This window comes from Mesoplodon bidens (genome assembly GCF_964165515.1).
Source record: "Mesoplodon bidens genome assembly, chromosome: 8".
Lineage (NCBI taxonomy): Eukaryota > Metazoa > Chordata > Mammalia > Artiodactyla > Ziphiidae > Mesoplodon > Mesoplodon bidens.
The window spans coordinates 3,743,178-3,770,565 of record NC_138165.1 but is presented as its reverse complement, the minus strand read 5'-3'; the positions used below and the strand labels follow the sequence as shown (position 1 = coordinate 3,770,565).

Here is a 27,388-nt window from a genome sequence, read left to right as displayed (position 1 = left end):
ACCTTTCCCCTTTAACCATACATTTGTTTTCTATGTCTGTGACTCTATTTCTGTTTTGTAGATAAGTTCATTTGTACCTTTGTTTTTTTTGGCTTCCACATATATACCCTCTTTTGAAATCACCACATGTATTACGCGTTTCTTGTTTGAGAACCCTAGTGTTTAAATATTTTTACAAAATACTGGTATTAAATGTCTATTTTAAGCTAAACAGCGGTTATTGTTCATAAGAAAACTATTAGAATCCTGATGGATTTGCTGTTATTGTTTCCTGTTGGAGACATTCTTTATCCTTGTTATATGTACAACAAACACAAATAAATACTTAGCAATTTTCCTGATTAGATAAAAAAGAGGATTAATTGCAGATGAAATGAGTCCTGGGAAGCTTGACTATATATATGTAAAAATAATGGAAACCAACATTCTTTTTACGTTTTTAGTATCTCTGAAATTGGAATGAATTTTACCATTAATGTCATATTTTAGTTGAACTGGTAGTCAATTTTCATTTTTAGTGGTACATAAAACAATGACAACTTATATATAGCAACTGGCATTCGATGAAATATGATAGTTGCTATGCACAATTCCAGAATAATCAGAGACACTTAGGATACAATAATATCCCCTATTTTGGAATAAATTCCGTATAACCAGAAATGAGTCCTGGATCTTAGGTCTTGCTTAAATTGGTCCTAGAAACCTGTTAACCCTCGGAAGAATCTTCCCCCTGTTGGTAACATGCTTGTTTCTCTAATTTGATTCTAGACTTCGAAGAGCAGCCAACAATGCATTAGCTGTCTCTGTCAACTGAAAGGCCCCTTAACTGACTTGTTCCTATTGACTGAGATCCTAGAAGGAGGCCTCTGTTAGTGGTATATCCTGATAGGAGACAAGGAATAGGTTTGCCAGCACTGGAGTTGAGTCTAGATATAGCATATCATGTTCTAGTCCAATCACTTAGCTTTTCCTTGTGATAGCAACAAAGTGACTCTTGCAGAATGAAGCCCCACATCATGTTATCTGATAAAATATATGCCTGGCTGGGAGCAATATAGCTACACATTTCTTGATAATGTTCCTGTCTCAAATCTTAGGTAAAATAATTCATCTTTTGGGGAATTGTATTGGAATTACCTTTAAGAGTGTTTATACTGTAATATATTTTACATAGGATAAGGCAGTAGACATTGTGTGTGTACGTGTGTGTACAGATATATCTATATCTACAAACATGTATGTATGATATATATGTGTAATATATACATACACACACACACACACACACACATATATATATATATATATATATTCAATTGTTATTTAAAAGATTACTGAGTGTGTAGTATTTGCTGGGTGTATAGTGATTACTAATCAGCCCTGCCCTTAGGTAGATCACTGCCAACCTCTTGTAATATTGCTTGCTTTCTACCTTTTATGATGGGGAAACATAGCACCTGGTACACTGTAAGTCCTAAATAAACATTACTTAATTTTTTTTTTTTTTTTTTTTTTTTTTTTTTGCGATACGCAGGTCTTTCACTGTTGTGGCCTCTCCCGCTGTGGAGCACAGGCTCCGGACGCGCAGGCTCAGCGGCCATGGCTCACGGGCCCAGCCGCTCCGCGTCACGTGGGATCCTCCCAGACCGGGGCTTGAACGCACGTCCCCTGCATCGGCAGGCGGACTCCCAACCACTGCACCACCAGGGAAGCCCCTTAATTTTTTTTCACTTTTTTAATTTAGAAAATTACTTTGTATGGACACAAAGTATGGTTAATACTGTATGGTTAATCAGTGTTTTCAACTGGTCATTTTATCTAATGTTTAAAATATAAAGCAGTCTTTTAAATGGCATATTCCTGTTTGGAAACCAAAATTACCACTTTCATATATTTTTTGATTGTAGAATATCTTTCAGAATAATTAAATGACCTTTGTGGGCACTCGTGGGACAAAAAAAAAAATCTTGAAGGCAGGAAACTCATAGTCTCACTTTATTTTTTGTTATGTACCTTGCAAATAACCATAAACAGGAGAGTGGTTAATAAATATTATTCAGATTTGGGGATGTGAAATAGGAGACACAGGCATGAAATCCTATTTTTATTACTATCATTATGCTGATGATCCTCTGGCCACTTCTCTCTGGTCTGTGTAATTGCAAAGTTCGTCATATTTTATTCATCACAAAAGCTGCTCTGTGCCCATTCTTCTTATGCTGCTGCCTTACACTGTTTCCAAACCTTCCTAATGAGTATGATCTGTGAGCTCCATCAACTTTCTCTCTGTGCCTTGTTCAGGCCTCTAACGAGTATGAGACTTACAGCCATCAGTTATGTTTCAAGTACAGAAATAAATGAATAAGGGTTTGTTGTTTGTTCATTAACACTGTGCAAAGCAAGATCACTTTGTCTCCTTCATGATCTCTTTGATGAATTTGCTCACCTATTATAATTTGGAAAACCTTGATTCATGTAGATATTTATGTAAAGCGTTTCAGCTAGGTCTTTCATTTTTCTTCTCTTCTTATCTTTTTTTTTTTTTTTAACATAACCAGGTAATGTCTACCAACCGTCATTGATAGAATGTCATGGACAGAATTGTGATAAATTATTCTTGTATCTGTGATTGTGTTTATGTGTTTAAAAAAGAAGAAATAGAGAGTTATTGTTGGAGGTGAATCAAAGGAAAAAGATGGAGAAAAAAAGAAGGAACGAGAGAAGTTAAAACAATTGGGGGAAGGGAGAGAGGGACATAAGTGAGAGACGAGAGGGAAAGAGGGAAGGAAGATGGAAAGAGGGGAGAGAGAGAAAGAGTAAGAGTGAGGGGGGAGAGAGAGAGACAGAGAATGAAAAACAAAAACAAAAAACAAAAACAAAAAACAAAAAACAAAAGAAAAAGGAGAACCAGAGAGAGGAGGAAAGAAGAAATTAAAAAGAAGATTCAGGCAAGAAGGGGCATGGCAGGGTGTATGTGTTTATTTCTAACTTTCTGCAATTTACATGGAATCTGTATTAGTTGATTAAACAATAAGAGTGTCTTACATAAGCATTCTCAACCTCTGTTACATGTTTTTCACACAAAAAAATCCCACAAAATATGCCATCGTCAGGAAGAATTTACAATATGGTTGAAAGTCTCATGCTATAAACCATAGTGGGTTAGTTGTTGCCTTGGCAAATGGTAACAAAGACTTAGAGGTGGTTTATCAACATGAACGATCACAATGTCATTTTGATTAGCAACACAACATTTACTTCTTTCTCACTTTAACACAGTTATTGATTTATTGAGTGCCTTATTTCATGAAAGATTAGGAGCTATTGGGGAATATGGATGTGTGAATACCTCTGTCTGCCTATTTTATGTACGTACTTATAGGATAATGAGTGATAAATATCCTTCATGCTTTGTGAGGAAGTATTGGAAATACTGATGTGTCCACCAAACAACCCAGGAAAGAATGCAGGACTGGGGAATCTAGACTTTTTAGACATTTGTGTATAAGTAACAGATGAAATATCTATGAAGGACAAAGAAAAATATTTCATATCACCAAGGGCCAGGGCCACCAAAAGGTTGTGAGTGGGAAGGATTCTGGTAAAAACAAGAGGATGGATGAGTGGAGAGACCAATGAGTAGACACAGAGAGGAATGGGATGGGTAGAGGACAAAGTTCATCATCTTCCCATCAAAACAGATGAAAAGTGAGCATGGGAGACATTTGACACAAGAAGTGGGACAGGGTAACATTTTTTTCTTTCTTTTTTGAGTCAGAGTAGAGGAAAATGAAGAGAACTTGAACTGGCTCTCCCTAATCTTTCCAAAATATGAAACAGAGTTTGCTAAAGAAAATGAACTGCAGTGGGTTGGGGATGTGGGTTAGAGAAAGATGGATAACTTTGGGAGATACTTCTTTGGGTGGTGGGTAGAGAAATAAGGATAACTGGAGATGGTTCTCTGGGGAAACTTCTAGGGAATTCATGAGACAATTAGCAGCATCAAGTGCACACTAACCACTTTTCTATTAGACCAAGACAAAACAGAAGAAATTAGTTCATAAAAATTTCAGTGATCTTTTCCTCAGTTACAAGTTAAATTTAATCTTTGTTATATATTTTATTCATCTTCTCCTACCATGATATCTTTCTTTAACAGAAGCGAATATAATCTAATGCACATGTTTTGATAATGGAATTAAATCTGAAACTAAGCTTACTCGTACTTAGCAATCTGCAGTGTCATTGAATAAGAATTTTTTTTAAATAAAAGGGAGCATTTGAACATTTTTGAATAAGGTTCGAACCTTCTAACCAGTAATTCTAAAATTTTAGTGTGCAACATTTCAGCATCACTTTGTATGATAGAAATGGAGAATTTGAAGCTTCACTCACTGCGTGTCTGAGAAAAGATGCTGTGAACCCGTGCTCTTACAAAAACGCCAGATTATTTTGATTAAAGTCAGACAGAAACAACATTTTGAGAAACATTGATCTAAGATTTCTACAGGGAAACTTCAATAGGTTCCTTATTATATGATGGCCTATCACTTCCTTAGGTATCTGTTAAGCAAAGTTATAGGAATTCAGGCAAATAAGTCTTAGAAACAATGGTAATCATTGGAACATTTGTGTTTGCAGGTATTTTTGTTTCATTGATCCTTAGGTAAATAATAAATAGACCAATATAATTGGGGAGATAATTCAGTTGGAAATATTCCCAAGATATTGGGAATGCATACTCAGTAAGGCCCTGTGGTTTTACCAATAAAATAATTATTTAATGCATATTCATAATTTCAACTCAAGACCAATTTCTGTGAATAAATACCATCCTGTTTCTATTTATCGTAGGACTAGATTTCATAAGATACAATAAAAATATTATTGTGGGGTTTGGACCCACAAGATCTACATTCAAGTTTTCCTATCTGTGTGATCTTGAGAAACTTATCCTTCTTTAGCTTCAATTTATCTGTAAAATAAAAATGAAAAACTTCACAGAGCTGTTAGGAGGGTTGAATGGCATAACTTGTTTTGAGTCTAATGGTATGAAAATCCAACTTTCTTCCACTGGTTGGAAAACAGAAAAGGAAGGTATATTCAAAAAAGGGATGAATTTGGAGTTTTCTCCAGAACTGTACTCTTCAGTAAACTTTAGCCTTTTTTTCCTCTTGACTTCCTACACGTTGTTTAAAATTAAACCTCAAATTTATTTTATTCTAACGCGTTAAAGGTAATATTTAACATTTTTTTCTCATTTACTACATTGTGAGGGTCCTAATGACAGGGTTTATATCTGTTCTGTTTTTTATACTCTAACCAGGCAAGTGTCTTGTCCAGATACTTTATGTCATTTTGTTAAATACACAAATGAAGTGGTACGTGGACACCTTTATGTATGGTGATCTCATTCTATGCCACATTTATAGTAAGCACTTGTTCGAAGCCTTGATAGGTGTCATTCCCTGGGCCTATCACTAAAGTGACCAAAAAAAAAATGCTTGATGTCTTCAATGATGGCATAAAATGCCAACTGTGAATACACCTCTATAAAGACTAAAGGCTGCATAACCATATACGATCCTGAAACAATTTTTTAAATGTCATCTGTGTGAAATCCTTCTGCACTGATGTTTCTTTATCTTGGCATTTAATCACTTGTTGATTCACCAAAGAAGTATTTAATTCTTAGCACAAACCAGGAACATTCTACATGCTGGGGATATAGTCATGAACAAGACTTAAAAGCCCTTTCTCGAACTCTAATGACAAACGAGGACCATGTTAAACAAACAAACAGCAACAAACAAACAAAGTGTGATTTCAGGTGGTCCTAAGTATTCCTAAGAAAATAATGGAGTGACTTTGGAGTAATGTAAATAAGGTCAACGGGGAAGAGATGAGCTTTAATTTCAAGATCCAATGATACAAGACAATCAGGCACTGTAAAAACCCATGAGAAGTTGGATTTGGGCAGAGACAGTAAACCCAGAAGAGTATCTGTGAGGGCCTGGGGCACAGCCAGTACAGCTGGAGCCAGGGAGGAAATAAGGCTGAAAAGTGCAGGAACCAGACATATGGGACCTTAGGGGCCACAGGAAGACGCTTGAGTTTTATTCTTGTATTGAGCTAATATCAGAGAACTTTTTAAAAATTGAAGTATAGTTGATTTACAATGTTGTGTTAGTTTCAGGTGTACAGCAAAGTGATTCAGTTATATATATTCTTCAGATTCTTTTCCCTTATCGGTTATTACAAAATGTTGAGTATAGTTCCCTGTGCTATACAGCAGGTCCTTGTTGTTTGTTTTGTACACAGGAGTGTATATATGTTAATCCCAAACTCCTAATTTGTCTCTCCACCCGCTTCCCTTGGTAACCAGTATGGAGGTTCCTTAAAATACTAAAAATAGAATTACCATATGGTCCAGCAATCCCACTCCTGTGCATATATCTGGAGAAAACTATAATTCAAAAAGATACATGCACCACTATGTTCATAGCAGCACTGTTCACAATAGCCAAGACATGGAAACAACCTAAATGTCCATGGACAGATGAATGGATAAAGAAGATGTGGTACATATATACAATGGAATATTACTCAGTCATAAAAAAGAATGAAATATGCCATTTGTAGCAGCAAGGATGGACCTAGAGATTGTTATACTAAGTGAAGTAAGTCAGACGGAGAAAGACAAATATCATATGATATTGCTTATATGTGGAATCTAAAAAATGATGCAAATGAACTTAATTACAAAACAGAAATAGACCCACAGGCATAGAATACTGGAGGATTTTAATCAGAGAGATAAATCATCTGAATTAGACTTTAGAAGTCCCTGTTTCCTGCTGTAAGAATACCTTTTAGGGGATGGAACAACAGTGGGGGCAGGGATTTCACTGTTGAGTCTGTTGTAATCACCTACAAGTGATCACTATGCTTTGGCATGGGTCTGTCATTGACTAGCCAAGGGACCTTGGACAAGTATTGTATCCTTATCTGTAAAATGAGATAAAAGTATTTACCTCACAGTGTTGTTGTGGAGATTGATCAAACTAGGGTATAAAAAGTGCATATAACTTCCTGGAATGTTTTAACTGCTCAATAAATGCTGGATTTTTCAAAAATTAGGATTACTAGTTAAACACAGACACATGAGCCTTAATACACAGATTGATTGCAATTCTCTATTTCTCTGATTGTGTGTAGACATTAGGTATTTTACTTTTCTAAATTTGTTTCCCATTCATTAATTGTTTACTATATTAATCAGTATAGGTTAACTATACTATAGGTATACTATGATAATAAATAAGCCCCACTCCGAGTCCATGGGTCTTAACACAATGAAGATTTCTTTCTTCTCACATTACTTTGATGTGGTTACAGGAATCCCCCTCCATTCTTGTCACCTCACATCTGGAAACTACTGCTTTCAAGTCGGTCCTCTCAGAGAAATTGTGGAATAAACTAAAGGTCTTATTCCCATTCTACAGTGTTCATTTAGTATTATCAGTTCCCACAAATTTATAATAATTGTCATTTTCTCTAGCTGGTCATTTTTCCCTGCAAGGCTCACATTATCTCTTTGTTTTTGGCACATTAAAAAGTCAGAAAGTCTGTGAGTCTTTGGGAAGGCTCACATTCAGGACATGAGGGCTTCAGGGACCCAGATCCCTGAGTCCAGATTTGCCTTCAGCGACTGTGTGACTTTGAACAAGTCATTTAACCTTGCTAGGATTCTTCATTACAGCTCTTCCAATAAAATATACTATCAAAATGCAAATTATTATTATATTACCCTACAAAAAATTAAAGCAATGCAAATAGAATTTGCAAATAGAATCATTTAACTTAATCATTTTGTCTACCTCTTTGCCTAACCATGAAGGATCCCTGTGGTACATTCTAGTGAGGTTTGTTCAGTACAGGTTGAAATGACCTCATCAAAGTGATTTTTATCATTTGTTTTGAGAGGCGGTATCATTAATCTTTTATGCAACCCCCTCCTTTTTGGGCTTACTTCAGTTAAATAGGCAGGGAGAAGAGAATGTTGAACAACATTATAAAAATGTTAATTCCTAATGTCACTGACTAGCTCTTAATCACGCTATTAGACATATGTTCTGATTTAATGATCCTAATCAGCATGCAGTCAGGCCAAGATTGACTTTGATGAATGTCTAACGTTATTTTGTGATATGGAAGAGGTTGTTTTTCTTGTTGTCTAAACTTTTCCTTAGAAATTACATTCTATTTGGAAAGAAAGAGAATGTAAAATACTTTCTTTGGTTTCCAGAATCTTCTTTCCTAAACCAGCATCTTGATGATTTGTGTTTTGATCATACAATGAAATATTTGGGTGCAGTCATCTGTAATTATTTGTCCTTACAACTTTGGGTGGCTCCTTCCTCTTATTTTTAAGCTCAAAATACTTAACTACAGTCAATGAGATAAGATATCTTTAGAATGTGCAAAAATCTCATTATTTCAAACCGTTGCTTCCTAACGATGCTGTAGTGAAAATCGGATCCCCTTTCCTTGTGCCTCTTACTTGTACCCTTTTCCCTGGTGGCACCATTTGCTGAAGTCCTTCTCAACACAAAGCCTCCAATCAAATGTCACCATTTCCATGAAATTAAAATCATTTCCATAAACCACTTCTCAGGCATCTTGGACAAAATTCATAGCTTCTTCTTCTGGACTTTCCTAGCACTTTATTAACTTCTATATTTTGACCCTAATCTCATTCTGACTTACATTTCTTTTATCTGTGTATACGTCCTTCTTCCTTAAATGTTATGAACTCCCTTGGGGCAGTGATAGTCTATTAAAATTTGTATAGCTAGGTTATCTCCCCGTGACCTTCACACAGCATAGAATTAAGCAATAATTGAATGGAATGATTATATATATATATGTATATATATATAATATAATATACACTCATAATTATATCATTTCATTTAATCACATAGTTTTATAAATCATACATGCACATATATGTATGCATGTATAGGTTTTATAAATACTATATATACATATGTGTGTATGTGTGTGTGTGTGTGTATATATATATATATATATATATATATATATACACACACATATATATATATATATATATATGGCTTTGAATCTTGCATCACCTATAGGTGGAGGCTGTGACAGGTGACAGTCAATGATCAGCCATGGGAATAGTTTCTCCAAAGTTCTATGCAGAATTTCTAAAGGAATACATGGGTGGGAGCACTGAGCCAGGAAGAGCACAGCCAGGACCATGAGCACGGGGGAAACTGCTCTCTAAATTTCAGGAAGATCCAAGCACCGTATTTGAAGGGGACAAATGTGGTGTGAGAGTCCGGGTTACCCTGCAAATAACTGGGACTTGAGTTGGGACGGACTCAGAGTGAACACAGATTGGACTCAAGTAAAGGGATATGCGGGGGTAACGAAGGGTCTTCCTAAGGGACTGCTAAAATGTCATCTCTGACTGCTTACATTTATGGGCCAAAAGATAGATAAGTAGTTGAGCCAAACAGAATTGACGTTTCTCTTTATTTTCCTCATTCACCGATGTCTCTTTATTTATGTTTCCAACCAAACTGCAGTTGAAAGCAGGACTGTCCTTGATCACTGTGTTTTACTTCCTTAGAATCCCTACAGAATTTTTGTATGTGGTTGATGTTTGCTTTGTGTTTTATCAGTGATTGCCACAGTAATGCTATACTGCCAGTTGCCACGCTCTGTGGCATACAGTGTTCAGGACTTATTCTCATGATTGCAGGTCTGAGCGTCAGGCAGGATGGCTGTGCTCCGTGTGCCACATCCTGAGGTCCACCAGGAGAGTCTGTGACCATCTGGATTGTGTTCTCCCATGATGTCAGACGTGCTCCCCAGGAGCAGTGGAAACATGCATGCCTCTTAAGGTCTAGACTGAGCTGACATGCCATCATTTCAGTCCGTGTTCCAGAGGGGAAAGCAAGCAGCAAGACCAAGACATCAGTGGGGCAGGGATATTTCCTACTCCCATGAGCCCACTATAACACATGCAGGAAATCCAATTTCTCCAGTGTCCAAAATTTGGAGAAAGGGTGCCGATTCTCTTCCTGACTACACCATCAGAGTCATGAATGAAAACGAATCAGTCACCCTTTTTGATTGTCAGTTTCTTCATTTGTTATGTTCCAGCTCATACTCCGTGGGGGAATAAACACAAACCTGGGACATCTAAGAGGAAAATTCTGCTGTAACCCTCCTACTCTCAAATATATGTGTGTGTTTCTTCTTTATTCTCTATATTTCCTTTTCTTTCTTCTTGCTCATTGATATTCAATCAGTCAAAACGTTTTGCAACTTTTATACTAATTGTCAGACATGAGGAGGGGACCCCAAGCCTCAGTGACACAAGGCACTGGTAGATTCGAAACAAAACAAAGTGTTGAGCAGCTAGTGGCACTTCTAGGGATTTAAGGCACCAAATAAGAATTGGTAAAACTACTGGAAGGCAACATTTGCACCAGAGTGTACACGAATTGGTTGTTCAGAATTGAGATCATTGATAATAATGCTACTAATAAGATCACGACTTTGATTCAGCTTATAAACAAAAATAATTCATGATGACATTGAATTTCACCATGTGATCAGGATTCTCGATTATGGAGGAGAGGTCTGGGCAGTGCCAGGAGGGAAAAGTGGAGAGATTTCTTCCCATATCTTGTGCCCAAAGCCAACATTAGCAAACATCTGAACACACAATGGTTTACCCTTGTGTTACCTGGACTCACACACTGGGACGATCCACCTAAGCTTACCACAGTCCTGAAAGTGCTTTTTGTTCTAAGTAAACCCACCAGACCTCTAGGCCACTTGAGTATGGCTTATCTGAACTAGTGGTTAGAGAGAAAGCAATTCATTTGAACTAGTGTCCAATGATTTACAGCTGTTTGGAAATGGGTTAAATGGATTTGTACCATTTAGAATTATTCTTTAAAAAGAAGATACTAGTGAACAGACATCTCTAACTGGAATTCTAACTTAAAAGCTAATAAAGGGACTTGAAACGTTTTAGACAGTGTGAAGAGTAGTATTTTGGGGTGAGTATAGTCCTTCAGGCTGTCTGCCCCCTGACTCAACACCCCTAAGATACTTTTGTGTTTCTTAGTATTTGTTTTATCTTCTTCTCATTACTTACAGGTTCTTGGAAAACCCAGATTGTCATTCTCTTCCTACTTGCCTCAGTGACTTCCATAAGGATGTTAGTAATGAATGCAATTCAGAGGAAGTTGTTGCTATTTGTATACATGAATAATTTGTAAATTATATGTTTGTACATCAGGAGTTGTATATCAAATCACATCTTGACTAGGCAGAATTCCAACCCAGTGCCATCCTCAGACAAAAGTTACTATTCTACTTTAAAATGATAAATCATGAAACATGGCTGTCAATAACTATTTCTTTCATTTTTAAAAAATAAACACATATTAAGTGCCTGTTGTATGCCAAACAGAAACAGACCAGTGGTTTCCAAAGAGGACCTAAGCCTTACCCTATTCAGCCTAAGGGTGTGTAACACTTCTATCTCTGCCTACATCTGTTGTTTTGGATATCTTATCACCTTCTGGATAATAATTTTTATCTACTTAAATATTCCCAATTATACAAGATAACTTCAACAGATTTTACTAAACTAAATTTTGCAAAGAAAAAAAATTGAAAATTGACAAGGACAAGACTCAAAAACAGTTCTTTGTTAACTACATAAACCAGAAATTAGAGGTTGCATCCTAGCTTTGTATGGGTTAAATATGACATACAGAGGGGTTTCATTGGCCTATGCAGTGTTGACCTTCATAATATTTCTTTTGTCCAAATCTTTGAACTTCAAATATTGTGACTTCTCTTTAAAAAATTCAAAAGATATGGTAACCCTGGCATTAATCTTTGTCATGACAGAAATCAGTGTGGGGCAAGACAGGGTCACCCTGTCCTCTGAGCCAACACTCTCCCCCTCACCTTCGTGTCCACCCCTCCCCACAGTCTACCAGAAACTGAGGACTAAGGTCGGGCTAATACTGGCCCCCATGCTACTATTTATCCTTTTGTAGTTTTAAAAGGAAATTAATTTTTGTATCTATATGTTCAATATTTTTGGTCTAAGGTCTAGCCCAGTTTACTCAATTGTGATGCCTGCCTGATTTGGTTAGCATTTGAGCTTGTGACCCTGAGTCTAAACATTGTGATTAATCAATATTCTATGAGAGAAATGCTTTTCATGAAAGTGTTGTTTATATGAGCACATGTATATAGATATCTCTCTATGTGTGTATATATATAGAGAGAGAGATAAAGAAAAGGAAGGAAGGAAGGGAGGGAGGAAGGAAGGAAGAAAGAAAAAGAAGGAAAAAGAAAGGAAGGAAGGAAGAAAGAAAGAAAGAAAGAAAAAAGGAAAGAAAGGAGAGAGAACAGAAGGGAAGGAGAAAGAACAGAAGGGAAAAGAGGAAGGAAAGAAGGGAGGGAGGGAGGGATATATATACATTGTACATATGTATGCACATATGTGTATATATATGTGCATACATATGTACAATGTATATATATCCTTCGAGACATTTTCATCTCAGTTTCTGTGACATCCTCTGTGCTATTTCAGGCTTGCCCCACTCTGACTTGTGAAGCATCTTGTCTTTCAGATGGAACCCCATTGACCTGGTGGATCGGACGGTCCAATGAAAGACACCCCTACTGGGGAGGCGCCCCTCCCGGAGTTCAGCAGTGTGACTGTGGCCTAGACGAGAGCTGCCTGGACATTCGACACTTTTGCAATTGTGACGCTGACAAGGACGAATGGTAATGGGTGTCCTGATCCCTCTGCACTCGTGGAGGAAGCCCACGAAGGGATGCATAAAGTGTCCCCTAAGATAAAAGAGAATGGATGAGAGATTCATTATGAACTAGGGCTCCTGAATAACGGTGATTGTTTTAACTTTGGAAACTTCTAATCCTCGTACTGTCAGGGCTATTGCTGAAATTTGTAACATAAAGCATGTTGCCACACCATCACCCCTTTATATTCTGAACATTCAATTTTCAACAGGAGAATGAAATGTAATATTTAGCTTTGCAAATTAGTCAGCATTTCTTTAATGTGTAGAATATAGGCTTTGGGAGAAGGTGTGGGAGATAGGGATGTGTAATTATACAGACTTTCTTTATTCTCCCATTGTCCTACTGATGATCCAGTCACTGGCCTGCCCTATTATTGCCACTAAATATAGAGAAAAGAAAATTTATATTTATTAAACACCTATTTGATCCTCATAACAAGCTATTAATTCTTTTTTTGTATTTTTTTGTATTTTTTATTGAAGTATAATTGATTTACAATATGTTAGTTTCAGGTGTACAGCACAGTGATATTCAGTTTCTTTTCCCTTATAGATTATTACAAGATATTGAGCATATATCTTGTAATAATCTATAAGCATATATCTTGTAATGATCATATATTTCCTGTGTTATACAGTAGGTCCTTTTTTATGATTTTTTAAAACTTTTGTATTGGAGTATACTTGTTTACAATGTTGTGTTACTTTCAGGTGTACAGCAAAGTGATGCAGTTATACATATACATATATCTATTGTTTTTCAGGTTCTTTTCCCATTTTGGTTATTATAGAATATTGAGTAGAGTTCCCTGTGCTATACAATAGGTCCTAGTTGACTGTCTATTTTATATATAGTAGTGTGCATATGTTAATCCCAACCTCCTAATTTATCCCTCCCCTCCCTTTTCTCCTTTGGTGAACATAAATTTGACAGAGAAAACAAACCTATTAATATTTCATAATTTTCTCACTTTTGAATCTTAAGGTAGAAGAATGTAGATTACAGAGAGGTTAAATACTTTTCTCAATTTTGCACAGGTCTATTAAGAGGTGGATCCAGAATTTGAATTCATGTATAGCTGAGGCCAGACTCTCTCTTCCTCCTCCACAACAAGTTACTTTTGTAGATAAAGTTTAGTTTTAGTTCTCATGGCCATCACATGTAGTTTTCCTTTGCCCTCCAGGTCAACTGCTTATTTTTTTTTTTTTACTGTATTGATTATGAAAATATGCACAGAACATTTCCAAACCCACTTTGGTTTTGACTGAATTTAAGACATTCTTTGGTTTTGGCTTTGTAATTGTACTTGCTTCATCAAATGCTGCTCAAGTATAGTTAAGAATTCCTATGTCAACCTGCTCTCAACCTAGTGGAAATGGCTTTTAAGTACTTTCCCTTCACTGTTTAAATTGATAACAGCAGGAGTGTTTCACATAAAATTTTAGATCCACTAGAAACCTCAGTCCAGTGAGGAAAAGACCAAGAACGTGGTTCTATCAGGTTACACTAGATGGACCACAGCTTCAGAATGTTGTAGGGCTGCTTGGGCCCCAAGTCATGTGACCTGAGTCTGATCTCAGGGAGACAGCAGTGAGCAGTCTTGAAGCAGGATCTTAGTTCCCTGCCTAGGAATTGAACTTGAGTAGCCTGGATGAAAACTAGGAATCCTAGCCACCAGTCCACCAGGCGCTAGAGACTAGGAGCAAAATTGCTCTGGCACTTGCCCTCATTTGAAAGCAAGACTGTTTCAAGGAGGCAAAAACTGCAGAAACAGGTACAAAGTTTATTCTTAGAAACACAGCATAGCATGTGGGAGAGCACACAGGGAAGCAGTTTATTTAGACAGAAGCAAAACAGGAATACACACCCAGGGAGAAAGGGTGTGGGCATTCTCCCTAATGAAGAGGGCCACAGTAACAACGTGGTTAAGTCTTTTATGTAGAGGCAGTTCTTCCGGGTCTTTGTTCTCCTCTGGCCAATTATTTTGCTTCTTTTCCCACATCCGACCTGTCTTAGGGCCCTTCCCAATATGCGTGCACATCTTTTTGCCAAGATGGATTCCAGCGTGGAGGCCTTTGGGAGCTTTGACAACACCTACTATGGGATGACGCCCCCTCCCTTTTTGATCCCAGAGGAGCCTCCCTGCACATGTGCCGTTGGGGAGGTCTCCTTGACCTCAGGAGTGATAGATGTGGCCCTTCTATCTCTTTACTCCAGGAGAGCTCAGCTCCTGCCATTAACTTTGTCCTTGGAGTGTTAGGGAAAACAGAGCTCCAATTTACTCTGTTTGACAAACTCCCCAGCTGCTCAGCCCAGGGGCCCAGCTATCTTCTACCTCAGGTCCTTTCTCTTAACATCGCAATCTTCACAGGGGTCAAATCAGATGCAGTTGACTGGACTTCTCCATTCTGTGTGCTCTCACTCTACCCTTCAGAGCCCTCTATCACATCTTGGAGGCCTACAAACCAAAAACAACTCTTGTTCTGTTTGGAGACTGTGTCTTTCTTAACATTATATCCCTGAAGACCCACTCTTTGTAGAGTAGAAGATGATGGTAGTTAACTGAATAGATGAATGTAGAAGTCATTTGAGGAGGAGGAAGGATCCCAAAATGGCATCTACAAGCTTGAGCGATGTGTGGAAAGGCTAAATAGTTGTGTGGCCAGGAAAACATAGTCAAAATCCTCTGCAACCAGCAGTTTAGATTTGCTCAGTTTATTTTGATTTTTTAATTTCCCTTCACCATGCTGACATTAGAAATGTATAGATTTATAGACTTACATGGAAACATGTTCATTTTATTCTGTCTAATCAGAGAAGTTGGTAAGGGGGGTAGAAAATAAAGAGTTATTGAACAGGGGAAGTATTTCTCCTAAGTGCCTTCAATTCTCACTTGCTTGTTGGCTGAATTTTTGATCTTTGCTCACTGTTGCCTTTCCTTTGATGAAACTCTTTGCCTACCAAAGGCTGCCTCAGTGCCTTCCCTTCCTAGAGTACAAATGACCATGCCTGGGCTTAATTTAAGGAACACTGAGGAGAAGGGCTGGAGAATCACATCATATCACTTAAAAGTGGAAAATTAGACCATCATATTGAAAGGCTGCTACTCTCTCTTCTCCAAGACTTCCCACTGATCATCTCTTCTACTCTGATTCCAGCCTCTCCCTCCTTTGACCTTCTTACTCGTTCACTCACCTTTGAACCCCTCCTATTGACTTCATCATTGAGGTTGTGCTCAGAGAAACTTTTCCTCAACTCTGGTGCTGTCATACCTCTTCCAACATGGCTTATTGCATATTTCATAAGCCTTTGCTCTTCCTTTAGAGCCAGGGGGAAAGCCTCATCATGTGCCACTTTCTGTGGCCAGCAACCTTTTATTTAATTTTAGATGTAGGTTTTGTTCAACAATCAACCTACGAAGGATCAAGAGAAATAATCTGAACTTCCCTTTGTAAAGATGCCGACTTTACCTATGGCTGTCCTAGAGTTATATTGAATATCTCATATATATATATATATATATATATATATATATATATATATATATATATATATATATATATATATATATATATATATATATATATATATATGTATGTAATACACGGTATAGTATATAAAATACTAAGAACATTTCAGTGTATGATTGTTAAGTGACAATGATGTTTCCTAGGAGTTGCAATATAGTAAACTGCTATCTACTAAATACTATACAAGCCTAAAAAGTCAGTTTTCTGATTCACTTTACCAATCCAGGTGAGATCAGGAATTTCCTTCTATCCTTCTCATGAGGGAGCAGATTCTGATTGAACTCTTCTAGATTTCACTGTATTAGGACAAGTCATAACCTGTCATAAACGATTCTGGAAAATAATTTATTATAGAGGCAACTGTACGTACTATTCCAGCTGACATTTACTCAAATATCGCATGTCTAATGAGTGCCTACTCTGTGCAGTCAGGCAGTCTGCTGTGCAGAGAAAGTCAAGAGCATTACAATCCCTGCCCTTGAGGAACTTGCAGGACAGTGGAAAAGAAAAGGCTAGTTATTTAGCAGTAAATGTAACAGTGTGATGACTTCAGTTATAGACAGAAGCACACATGTGCTTCTTGGTCAACCTGGGGTGCCCATGGGCTGGGATAGTTCGATTTCAAGGAAAAGTGTAGTTAAGATCTGAAGGATCAGAAGAAGTGAGCTAAAGTTACTGTAGTACAAGTAGGTGCTACCATGTATTCAGACACGGAAATGTGAAATAATATAAAAATCACTACTTCCCCAAAATATAAGTATCTGTGTGTAGTTTTTGCACAGTTTTCATGTGGGGAACTTATAGGAGATGTAGGCAGGGAAGAAGGTCAAATCCAGATCACAAAGCTTCTTTTTTTTTTTTTGCGGTACGTGGGCCTCTCACTGTTGTGGCCTCTCCCATTACGGAGCACAGGCTCTGGACGCGCAGGCTCAGCAGCCATGGCTCACGGGCCCAGCCGCTCCACGGCATGTGGGATCTTCCCGGACCCGGGCACGAACTCGTGTCCCCTGCATCGGCAGGCGGACTCTCAACCACTGCACCACCAGGGAAGCCCACGAAGCTTCTTGTATGTGAAATAGCAATGAGAGAGCTCTTCTTTGTCCGTAACAGGGGTTGTGGACATAGAACATACATTCAGAGTGAAACACAGCAGAGCCTTGTGGAAATGCATTCATTATTTAAATATTCAATTGTATTATTTACTACAGAAAGGTAAAGCACAAAAGCTGTCACTACTATGAAATGGTCATGTTCTTTAACATTCTTCCAACTTGATTCTTAGATAACACGTGGTCCAGCTGGCTTTCCATACATTTCAAACTTTTGTTTCAGACAAGCATGCCCCTTTTGGTGTCCACATGCTTCTAAGAAAGCTCAAACATATTTACCTTATAAACTTCCCTTAAGTTTATGCTCTTGGTAAAGTTAGAATACTGATGTGGGATGGTATAGCATTTAGTAGAGAGCAGTTTGATGTATGACGACTCCTAGATAATATTGTCTCTTAAAAATGTTAAGTATCAGAGAAAGACAAATATCATATGATGTCGCTTATATGTGGCATCTTAAAAGGTGATACAAATGAACTTATTTATAAAGCAGAAACAGATTCACAGACATAAAAAACAAACTCATGGTCACCAAAGGGGAAAGGTGGTGGGGAAGGATAAATTGGGAGTCTGGGATTAATGTATACACACTACTATACAAAAAACAGATAATCAACAAGGACTTACTGTATAGTACAGGAAACTCTACTCAATGCTCTGTAATAACTTATAATGGAAAAGAATCCTTTTCCATTTCCTTCCCTGAGGGAAGCCTCAGGGAGATGTGGATCAGGTGTACTATGGAGCTGACTTCTCCTGGGGTTTACATCCCAGCTAAAGAACTAAACAGGAAGAAAAAAAAAAAAAGAAATGAGGAAACTTGTCATGAATAACAATCTCACAGTAAATGATTGTTTGCAAAGGAACTTCTCTTCAACATAATGATTCAGCCTATAGACATCCCCCCAATCAAGTGTTCTCTGATTTAACCACGTCAGATGGATGGGCTGCTGAGAACGAGAAAGGAAACTGGCGACAGCTCCAAGCCTGGGGATCACACAGGAGAGGGTTGGGCTGTATGAGGGGTGGAAAAACAGTCATCTGGGTGGAGAGGTACAAAATGGGACACAGAGGATAGTGGTAGAGGGATTAAAAGGATGGTTGGGTGGTGAGGAGAAGGCAGAGAGATGGTCCAAAGGGTGCCTCTTTGTGATGGCCCATGGCCCGGATGAAAAGTTTTCTCATCCAGACAACCAGGTAGAGCTAAGGTGAAGCTCTCTTTTCTAACAGCAGGACATTCTTTTATTTATTCATAAGCAAGTATAGAAATGTTTATGTGAGTTTTAGTAACTCTGTTCTTTGCCTCTTGCCCTTACTTCACCCTTGTATGAAGCGACATGGCATAGAACAGAAGGAGAAGATGGTATAAAGTTTAAATTCTGATTATCTGATCATCCAAAAAAGGAAACTTATTGTTCTTTTTTTTTTTTAAGCAGGATATGTAAGGGATTTCTTTTTTTTCTCAGCATGTGGAATCCTAGAGCTTCAAACTACTCTTTAGCCCTAGAATCTACTTCTCTGCCACAGAGAAATTGTTTAATAAATGGTGCTAAGCCATGAGTGAAAGATGGGTGAATGACTCCTGTTAAATATATTTTTACCTGTCTGCCTTTTGGTACATTGGGCCATGGTGATTCTAGAATTAACTGATATTTGCTGCATTGCTGGCTGTTACCCACCTTTTATTCTCTCATCAGAAATATTTACTCAAAATTTAACCTCAACTTTTTGCTGCAGGTTGATTTTCTCCCGGCTATCAAAGAGTAGTTAGAAGTGATCACGCTGCTCCCAAAGTTAGCTTTTTAAACATTTGTCTTGAGCTGTTCTGTTTGTAAAGATGTGTCTAATCCAGCCCCAGGACATTGACCTTCACAAGGGCCCTTCACTCCTTTCCCTGGAGACTTAATGAGACAATTGCCTTTAGCAAGAAGATGCTGGTTACATCCAGGAGTTTAGAGTTTTGCTGTTTCCTCACGTAGGATATTCTTTGCTCTCTCAGGCCTCCTTTGATTTCCCCCAAATCTCCACCTCTGGGATCTCCACACTTAGTGCAGTGAGGATGCTTCAGACTCAGTAGTGTCCTAAATGGGGCAGGAACTCTGAATCCTGAAAGAACAGAAAGGCTCTATCTCTTATTTTAAAAAGTAATATTGTACAATCTCAACTGGTGGCAATTTTTTATTCATGAATGTTATTTATGAGCTATTCCATGTAGAGATTAGGAAGGGTTTATCTGGGTTTTTACTCACTCAGTCCCTGAATTCCATGTGCATCTAGCAATGGAGTCAGAGCCAGAGCCTTGGGTTGGAAAGAGTATGCTTGGCAATAGTAGGCTCTTCATACATTAACTTCTGAGTGAATGAATGAATGATTTTTTTTCCTTTCTCCCCATACTATCTTCCTAGAAAAATATGCCCTCCCCTTGCTAGGTATGTTCTGCTGTTTTACTCCTTAAATTGTCACTTAAAGTATATATCCTGGGGCAACTTGATACTGACTTGTTTACACTAACAATCCCATGACTGGGTTTCGGATTGATTTTATTTATTTGTTTGTTTATTTATTTATTTATTTATTTAGGCTGCGTTGGGTCTTTGTTGCTGCATGCAGGCTTTCTATAGTTGCGGCGATTGAGGGCTACTCTTCATTGCCGTGCGCAGGCTTTTCATTGCAGTGGCTTCTCTTGTTGCAGAGCACGGGGTCTAGGTGTGCGGGCTTCAGTAGTTGTAGCACATGGGCTCAGTAGTTGTGGCTCCCAGGCTCTAGAGCACAGGCTCAGTAGTTGTGGTGCACGGGCTTCATTGCTCCGTGGCATGTGGGATCTTCCCGGAGCGGGGCTTGAACTCGTGTCCCCTGCGTTGGCAGGCAGATTCTTAACCATTGCACCACCAGGGAAGCCCCTCAGATTGCTTTTAGATAGAGTGTTTTGTGGTACATCTGATAGGACATGATAGAAGGCATCACACACTCAAGGGGAAAAAAAAGGAACAATACAAAAATGGGAAAACACAACTTCTAACCAGGGCTTGATCATTTAAAACTAACATATCACATCATTATCTTACAGAATTCTAGATGAAGTAAAATAGTTAATACTTCAACAAGTGTAGCATTAAGGCCTGTTTTTGTGCCTTTTGTTCAATGATGCCACCATCCTCTCATCTATTTGGAAAATTTCTAATAAGCAATTTAAGACCTGTTGGTTCTGGAAGACAAAACATAGCTATGAAATACTCTTTTTTTATGATTATAGGAAACACAAATATAGACTGAGGCTTCAGTTGCCTCAGTTACCTGTCAGGCTGTACAACTTTATTATCTCTAAGTTGTCTGTAAAGTCACATTACACATTTTGGGTAACTGCAAAATTGTGAGTATCAGAAATAGATAGAACTCAAAGTCAATATCAAGATTAAAAGTTTACATTTCTTTAGTATATTTTATACAACAGTTTGATTTGGGCAATTGTATACCAAAATATTATCATTTGACTTAAGAATGCAATGAGACTTTGGCTTCTATTTTAATGTGCCTACTTGCCACTAAGTAGCATTACTCACCTAATAGCAGTTCTTACTCAGGACCAAATTAGAGGAGCTGCTTACCTTTTTGTCTGCTCTTTAAGTTTGCTTACAGCTCTCAGTTCTGATTCATCCAGCTGAGGTATCTATATTTAACAATGCCCAGGGAGAATAATTTCTCCTGATTTTTAAAATTTAGGAGTGTTTTATTACAAAATAAATATGTCCTATTATTATTATAAAAAATTCAAATATTGCAGAAATATTAAATAAAAAGGAAGCTCCTTCATCACTATCACTTTGTATCATCTTACTTCCACCCAACATGTAAAATTTTATACCTAGAGATAATAGTGGGGCATGTAGGGCACATCTACATATAAATATCTTCCTAAGCACATACCATATTTATTAATATGAAAGTTCATTCAGTTTTTACGAAATGTGAGATTGTATTAAATGTGTTATCTGCAGCTTGTTTTTCTACATGAACTACGTCTTGAAGAGCTTTGACTTGGCATCATTAAATAAGCATAAACATCAATGCCTCCTGTCAATTTTAATGGCTGCAAAGTGAGTTGTCTCATAACTTACAGTGTATCATAAAATAATAAACATTTTATTTTTAAATGATGTTTTACTATTAGAAAAAAAATATTGCAGTGAACATTTTTGAGTCGACATACTTTATTTTCATTTTTAAAGTTATTATTTCTATCGCATAGATTTCTGGCTTGGAATTGTTAAATCATCCACTTTTCTATTTTGATGAATGTGGCCAAATTGTTGAAGGGACTTAGGACTTTATACAGACCACAAGGGAGTCAGTTCAGAACTGGCCTCCCTGAATCTGGGGTGAAATGACAGTCTCTTTGAGCAAGTGGCTTCACCACAGAACTCACTGGGGGTCAAAACAGAGCCCCACAGGAAGGCAATAGTTGCAACCTCCTTTGGGTCAGAACTTGCTGGAACCCTTCAGCAGGTGTGGACAGCTCTGACAGGACCCTGGTGATGTTGTATTCCCCTTCCGTTCTTCCTCTCAGTGTTTGTCATTTCTGTCACACCTGGTCCTGCTCTGAGATCCATGGCAACACTTTCAGCTACCTACAAATAAATACATTCTTTGCATTATTTTCAAAAAGTAGAGTCTTCATCGTTAAGAAGAAGAAGGAGGTGGAAACAGAGGGGAAACAGTTTTATCTCCTTTGCAAATGTGCCTTCTAGATTTTTAGTGAAAATATCATGAGGTAATACATGTAATATATTCAGAACACACACAATTGTGGCTACTTATCCTGGCAGCACCCTCGTTTTCAGGATGTAAAATATAATTGACCTCTATGTAATATCATATTATGTACCGGGATGATCAAATCCTGTACTTGTCACTTAGTGACTATCATTTAGCCTCTCTGAGCTTCAGGCTCTTGTTTGATTGAAGAAAAGAAAAAATAAAACCAAAAAGAGAAAAAGAATGCCTATCTCTGGGGAGTGCTGGCTAAGTTGGCATTAATTTGCTCATCTAGCAGATATGCCAGGTATTTAGTTCTCAAAAATGTGTTAGTCATCATTTTTATTATTATTTTCTTTATTTTTACAGTATCTTAAATGAACTATGAGGCAACATTGACTTATAGAAGTTAAACTAATTTCTACGAAAGCTATACATACATATATGCAATAAAATGCATAAGATAACTAACCAGCATACCACAGCAATCAAATATATCTTTTAGCCATCACACTCTAGGTGAGACTAGGAAAGAGCACTGAAGACCCTTCTCCCCAAAATGGGGCTGCCCTCTGAAAGTTCACTGGTAAAACTCACCATGTCATGGCTGGAGTGTTTCTTCCTCCATGGAAATCAACCAGGAGACTGCTTGATAATTGTGTCACTGAAGAGTTTGTGGACTCCCAGAATTCCTGTCAAGGTGACCTATGTGTAATCTCAGAGAATGCAGGGCTGGAAAATCATTGCAAATTAGTCAACTGAAACCTAATCAAAGTGTATCTCATGTGGAGAAAGCCTGTGTGAATGGAATGGGGAGAGTCAGCCCGAAACCCACAAGGACAACTCAAGGACTCAGGGCCAGGTTATTCCAGCCTGCCTGGAGAAGATATAGACAGATGTGGGAAACACAGCTTCCACTCACGAGAGAGCCTCTCTCTGCAGGAGCCAGACGAGGCCTGGGGAACAGGAGAGCACACCGGTTATGGCAAAAGTTTTGGTTCCAACCCTAGCCTCTCCACTTGCCAACAGTGCCCCCTGAGAATTTGTATCTCCTCTCTCAACCTCTGTTGCCTCTGCTGCACAAGGCAGGCAATGTTATAACGCCATCATAGGGCTGTGCCGAGGGTGAAACAAGATCAGGTGTAAAACTCTATTCGTGTGCTCACCTGGCCAGAGAAATGCAAGAGGTGGCTCCCATCCTCAGGTCCTGAGATGTGAGATGCTCAGCTGAACCCCAGAGCCATCAGTAAGTTTAAGAATAGCAGCCCCACACCCAAGCAGGGCCTCTAACATATGGATCTTTTTCTTTAGGAAGAGCTCCTCCAGTAAAAGTCAAGGGTGGTTTTAAATTGCATTTTATATTCTACTCTAATATGTTAAATATTTTGGAATTTGGACCCTACCTGTAAGAGATAGAGACTTCTTTACAAGGTTTGAAGCAATAAAGTACATCTTGTGGTCCACATGTGTGAGTATGTTTCTGGAGGTGTGGACACAAGTGAGAGGGAGGGAGGGGGCAGAGAGAGGAAAAGTAAGGGGCAGGTCAGGTAACTATCTCCCAGACCCAGGCTGACTCTGGGCCTCAGAGTAAAACTGAGGCCAGGAGGATGAGGATAGGGCAGCTGAACAGAGACCTAAAGTTGGGGAGTTTGGTGGAAGTCGTCGGTCAAGAATGAAGGAGGAAGTGAGGAAAAAGAGGAGACATGAAGATCCGCAGGTGTACGGCCTCAGCAGCTGAGAGCCTGGGACCAAGGCCTTGACAGAACTGAGTATCAAGTAGGGTGGCTGATCCCTGGGGAAGTGACCAGTGGAGGGGGTTTGAGCATATTAGTTAAGAGATGACGATTGATGTCCAAAGGAGATCTTTCATAGGTAGTTGAATGAATATGTATTCCTCGGAAAATGCATGTGAGTGTGTGAGTGTGTGTGTGTGTGAGTGTGTGTGTGTAACAGGAAAGAAGGCAGCACTGTAAAATGCTGCAGCAACGTGGAGTAAGTTAGGGACTGGCATTTCCATTCTGTGGAAATGAGCGATTCTCTGAAGTTTCAGGGGGCTGGAAGGAGAAGAGGTCAATTTTGGTAGGTCTGGGAGGAGAGTGAGAGAGAAGAAAAAATGCAGACTTCCTGTGAAGAGCTTTTATGGCACTACTGAATGTTTCTTTCTTTCTTTCCTATCCAGAACAGGTTAATCCAATGATGCCTACAAAAACCTTCAACCTTGCTAGTACTTTTTAAAATCAGTTTTATACTCATAAAATCTGGAGGGCCATTTACATTTCTTAACAATAAAGTAGTATTGGGTAAACTTTGGCTGTATTCACATACCAAGACCAGATTTTGTTTTCTCACATCTACTTGAGAAGAGCCCTATGGCTTCAGTTTTCTTAAAGTATTTACTGAAGAAATGTAGTTTCTGAAAATGTTAAATATATGCCAACATCGTCTTGTTTTGCCCCTCATGCTTCTTGTACTAGGGACTGAAATCAAGACTTCGGATATGGCCTGGTCAGTGTGGGGGCACAGCTAGAAGGATATTATCCTCTGGTGTGGACTTGTCTATGTGACCACAGTCAATGTTTGCACTTGCTGCTTTGTCAACCAAGTGACCCTTGAGCTCATTGTGTGCTTCTTGTCATCTAATCCCTTAGGTTCTTCTTCTTTTTTTTTTTTTTTTAAGTCTCAATAAGGAAGACAAAAGGTAAATAATGCCTTAACCAAAGTTAAAATAGAATTATTGTCAAGCATCGATATGGCATTTAGACTTGTAGAACTGTTTATGGGCCTCATCCTGGCTATACCACTTTTGCAGCCACAGCAAATGGAGTGCTTCATGTCTCCCACTCAACAGAAAGGTATGCAGAGTTTCCTGAGAATAATTCATTCAGAGTCACACAAGGGCTTCCAAGGGACCTGAGGTCTTGAGTTCTTTACATAATTTTCTAGGTTTATCTTCTTTATGAATAATGTGTTATATGTTACTTTTGGGTGACTGAAAGAGAGAAGAATATAAAAAGGAAAAAAAATCTCTCTTAATCAGCTCAGTCACCCAAATGATGCTATAAAAAGAATTGCAACAGTTAACCAAAAACTGGCTGACAGAAAAAAAAATGGCAGTATATGAGTTTTCACTGCACTTTAATGATACACTAATGAAATCAGTAGCCCCTGTTCTGCTCTGCAAACCTGATTTTGGTAAAGTCCCTAGATTCAGATAGAAAAACTAAGAGGAGACCACATTGGCTAATTCTGTGCCATACTTTTGCTCTTGAGAATATTTGAGTCTTTTCCTTAATGTGCATGTTTTATCATTAGGTCACATGTGTTTCTTGAGGACCATGTGTCTGTTATCTATTCTTTGTGCCCTTCAACCTTCCATAAGCTGGGATCTTTGGCTGGCCAACAGTGGGACACTTTTTCTTATTTTCCTTTCAAAAATTCTTTGTATTTTACATTTTTTTTCACACTTGACTGGGACTTTCAATAACTATTTATTGAATCCTTACTATGTCATAGTCAACATGTGAACTTTTATATACATTAACTACTTTGATTTATACAACAACATCGAATTAGTATTGTTATCCCCATTTAAGAAATTAGGAAACTGAGTCCCAGGCTGACCTCATGACATCATACAACCCATGTGTTGAAGCACATGTTTTAAGCTAGGTCCTTCTGGCCTAATGACAATGCTTTCCCACTACAGCACAATCATTTTTGTACTTATAAAGTACATAAGCACCCTTTGCCTTTAGGAAGAGTCTTGTATATTGTTCCAAAGGAAGACAAAGTCTATAAAGTGTTTGCCCTTGAGAAGACAAGTTCATACAAAAGCCAAAGGAAAACAATTTCGTGTGTAGAACATCAACTCTACAGCTGCAGTTTGTATCATTTTTTATGCCACCCCCATTAATCTACCCATTAATACTTTGAAATGTTTGAATCAGCCTTGTTGCTCACACATTGAATTAAATCCAAACACTATTCTCACTGTGATGCTAAGAGCATGAATGAACTTGCAAAGTCCCTTGATGCCCAGGTGGCCTGTAGGTTGAACACAGCCCTCACCTGTTTTATTGGTCAGTTTTATTGCAGTGTTGATTCCCACCATACTTTTCTTTTTTTTTAAGAATTTAAATCCATTTCTAAGATTTGAAAAATTGAGAAGTTTTATGTTGATATTCCAGTCTGGCCCACTGGTCCTACATTCATGAAGAGCATAATTACCTGTTAGGAATGAATGACTATCACTGTCTCCTATAGACAGAACACTACTTCCTCCCAGTCTTCCTCTTGTTCTTTCTCTCTCTCTCTCTTTCCCCATGACACTGAAGCTGTGTGTCATGTCCCATTTATCACCTAACACAAAGCTGGTTTCATTCATTTTTATTACTTTCCTGGCCCCTGTAGGCATTTGAGTTTTTTTCTACCACATTAAACAACTTTGGAGAGATTTTTAGATTTTATATAAAAAGTATTTTTGGTAATATGCTCTGCATCATCAAACTAAATATGAAGTTCTTTTTCTCTGTTATTTGGAAGAGATTTTTTATTCTTGGGGCAATTTTGTATATTCCAATACTTTGGTGCCAGGACATCAAATTGATACAGACAAGATGCCATAGTGTATGAGGGAGACAGTGGTTGGCACTGAGGGACAGACTTCAGAATCTACCATTTTCACCTTGAAAATGAAAGAAGAATTGGAGAGAAAGAAAATCCTATAGTAATGTAGAGTTTCTACAGGAGTTTGGTCTTTATTACACTTTGGTTACTTGAAACTTGCTTTGCAATGTCTGCTTGAAAAAAATATTAGAACATGAAGATTCTAATTTTATTCTGTGTATATGTGACATTCATAGATGTGCTTTCAAATAGACACAAGAATCTTATTCCAGATCCTTTGATTGGCCTCTTAAATACAGGTACTCAAATTACAGACAATGGATAGTGCATTTCTTTACATTTTGGGTGAATAGACCTGTAAAGGTATATGTACAAGTGAATATTTGATTTGTTTATAACCAAGATGAGTTAGTGCGTTTTTCTACAGATCTCGGGAGTTGTATGTCTAATCTTAACATTTAATTT

The 27,388-nt window shown here is 38.0% G+C and overlaps 1 protein-coding gene across 2 annotated transcripts in view; it reads left to right on the top strand.

Annotated features, from left to right (window-relative positions):
- CNTNAP5 (contactin associated protein family member 5) overlaps positions 1–27,388 on the top strand; it is a gene marked incomplete at its 5' end in the record, with an annotated part of 887,048 nt that overhangs the window by 713,524 nt on the left and 146,136 nt on the right. For both annotated transcript variants that reach the window (XM_081242026.1, XM_081242025.1), the window contains one exon: positions 12,711–12,867. In XM_081242026.1, the coding sequence (XP_081098152.1) occupies positions 12,711–12,867 (157 nt within the window). The remainder of the gene's footprint in view (positions 1–12,710; positions 12,868–27,388) is intronic.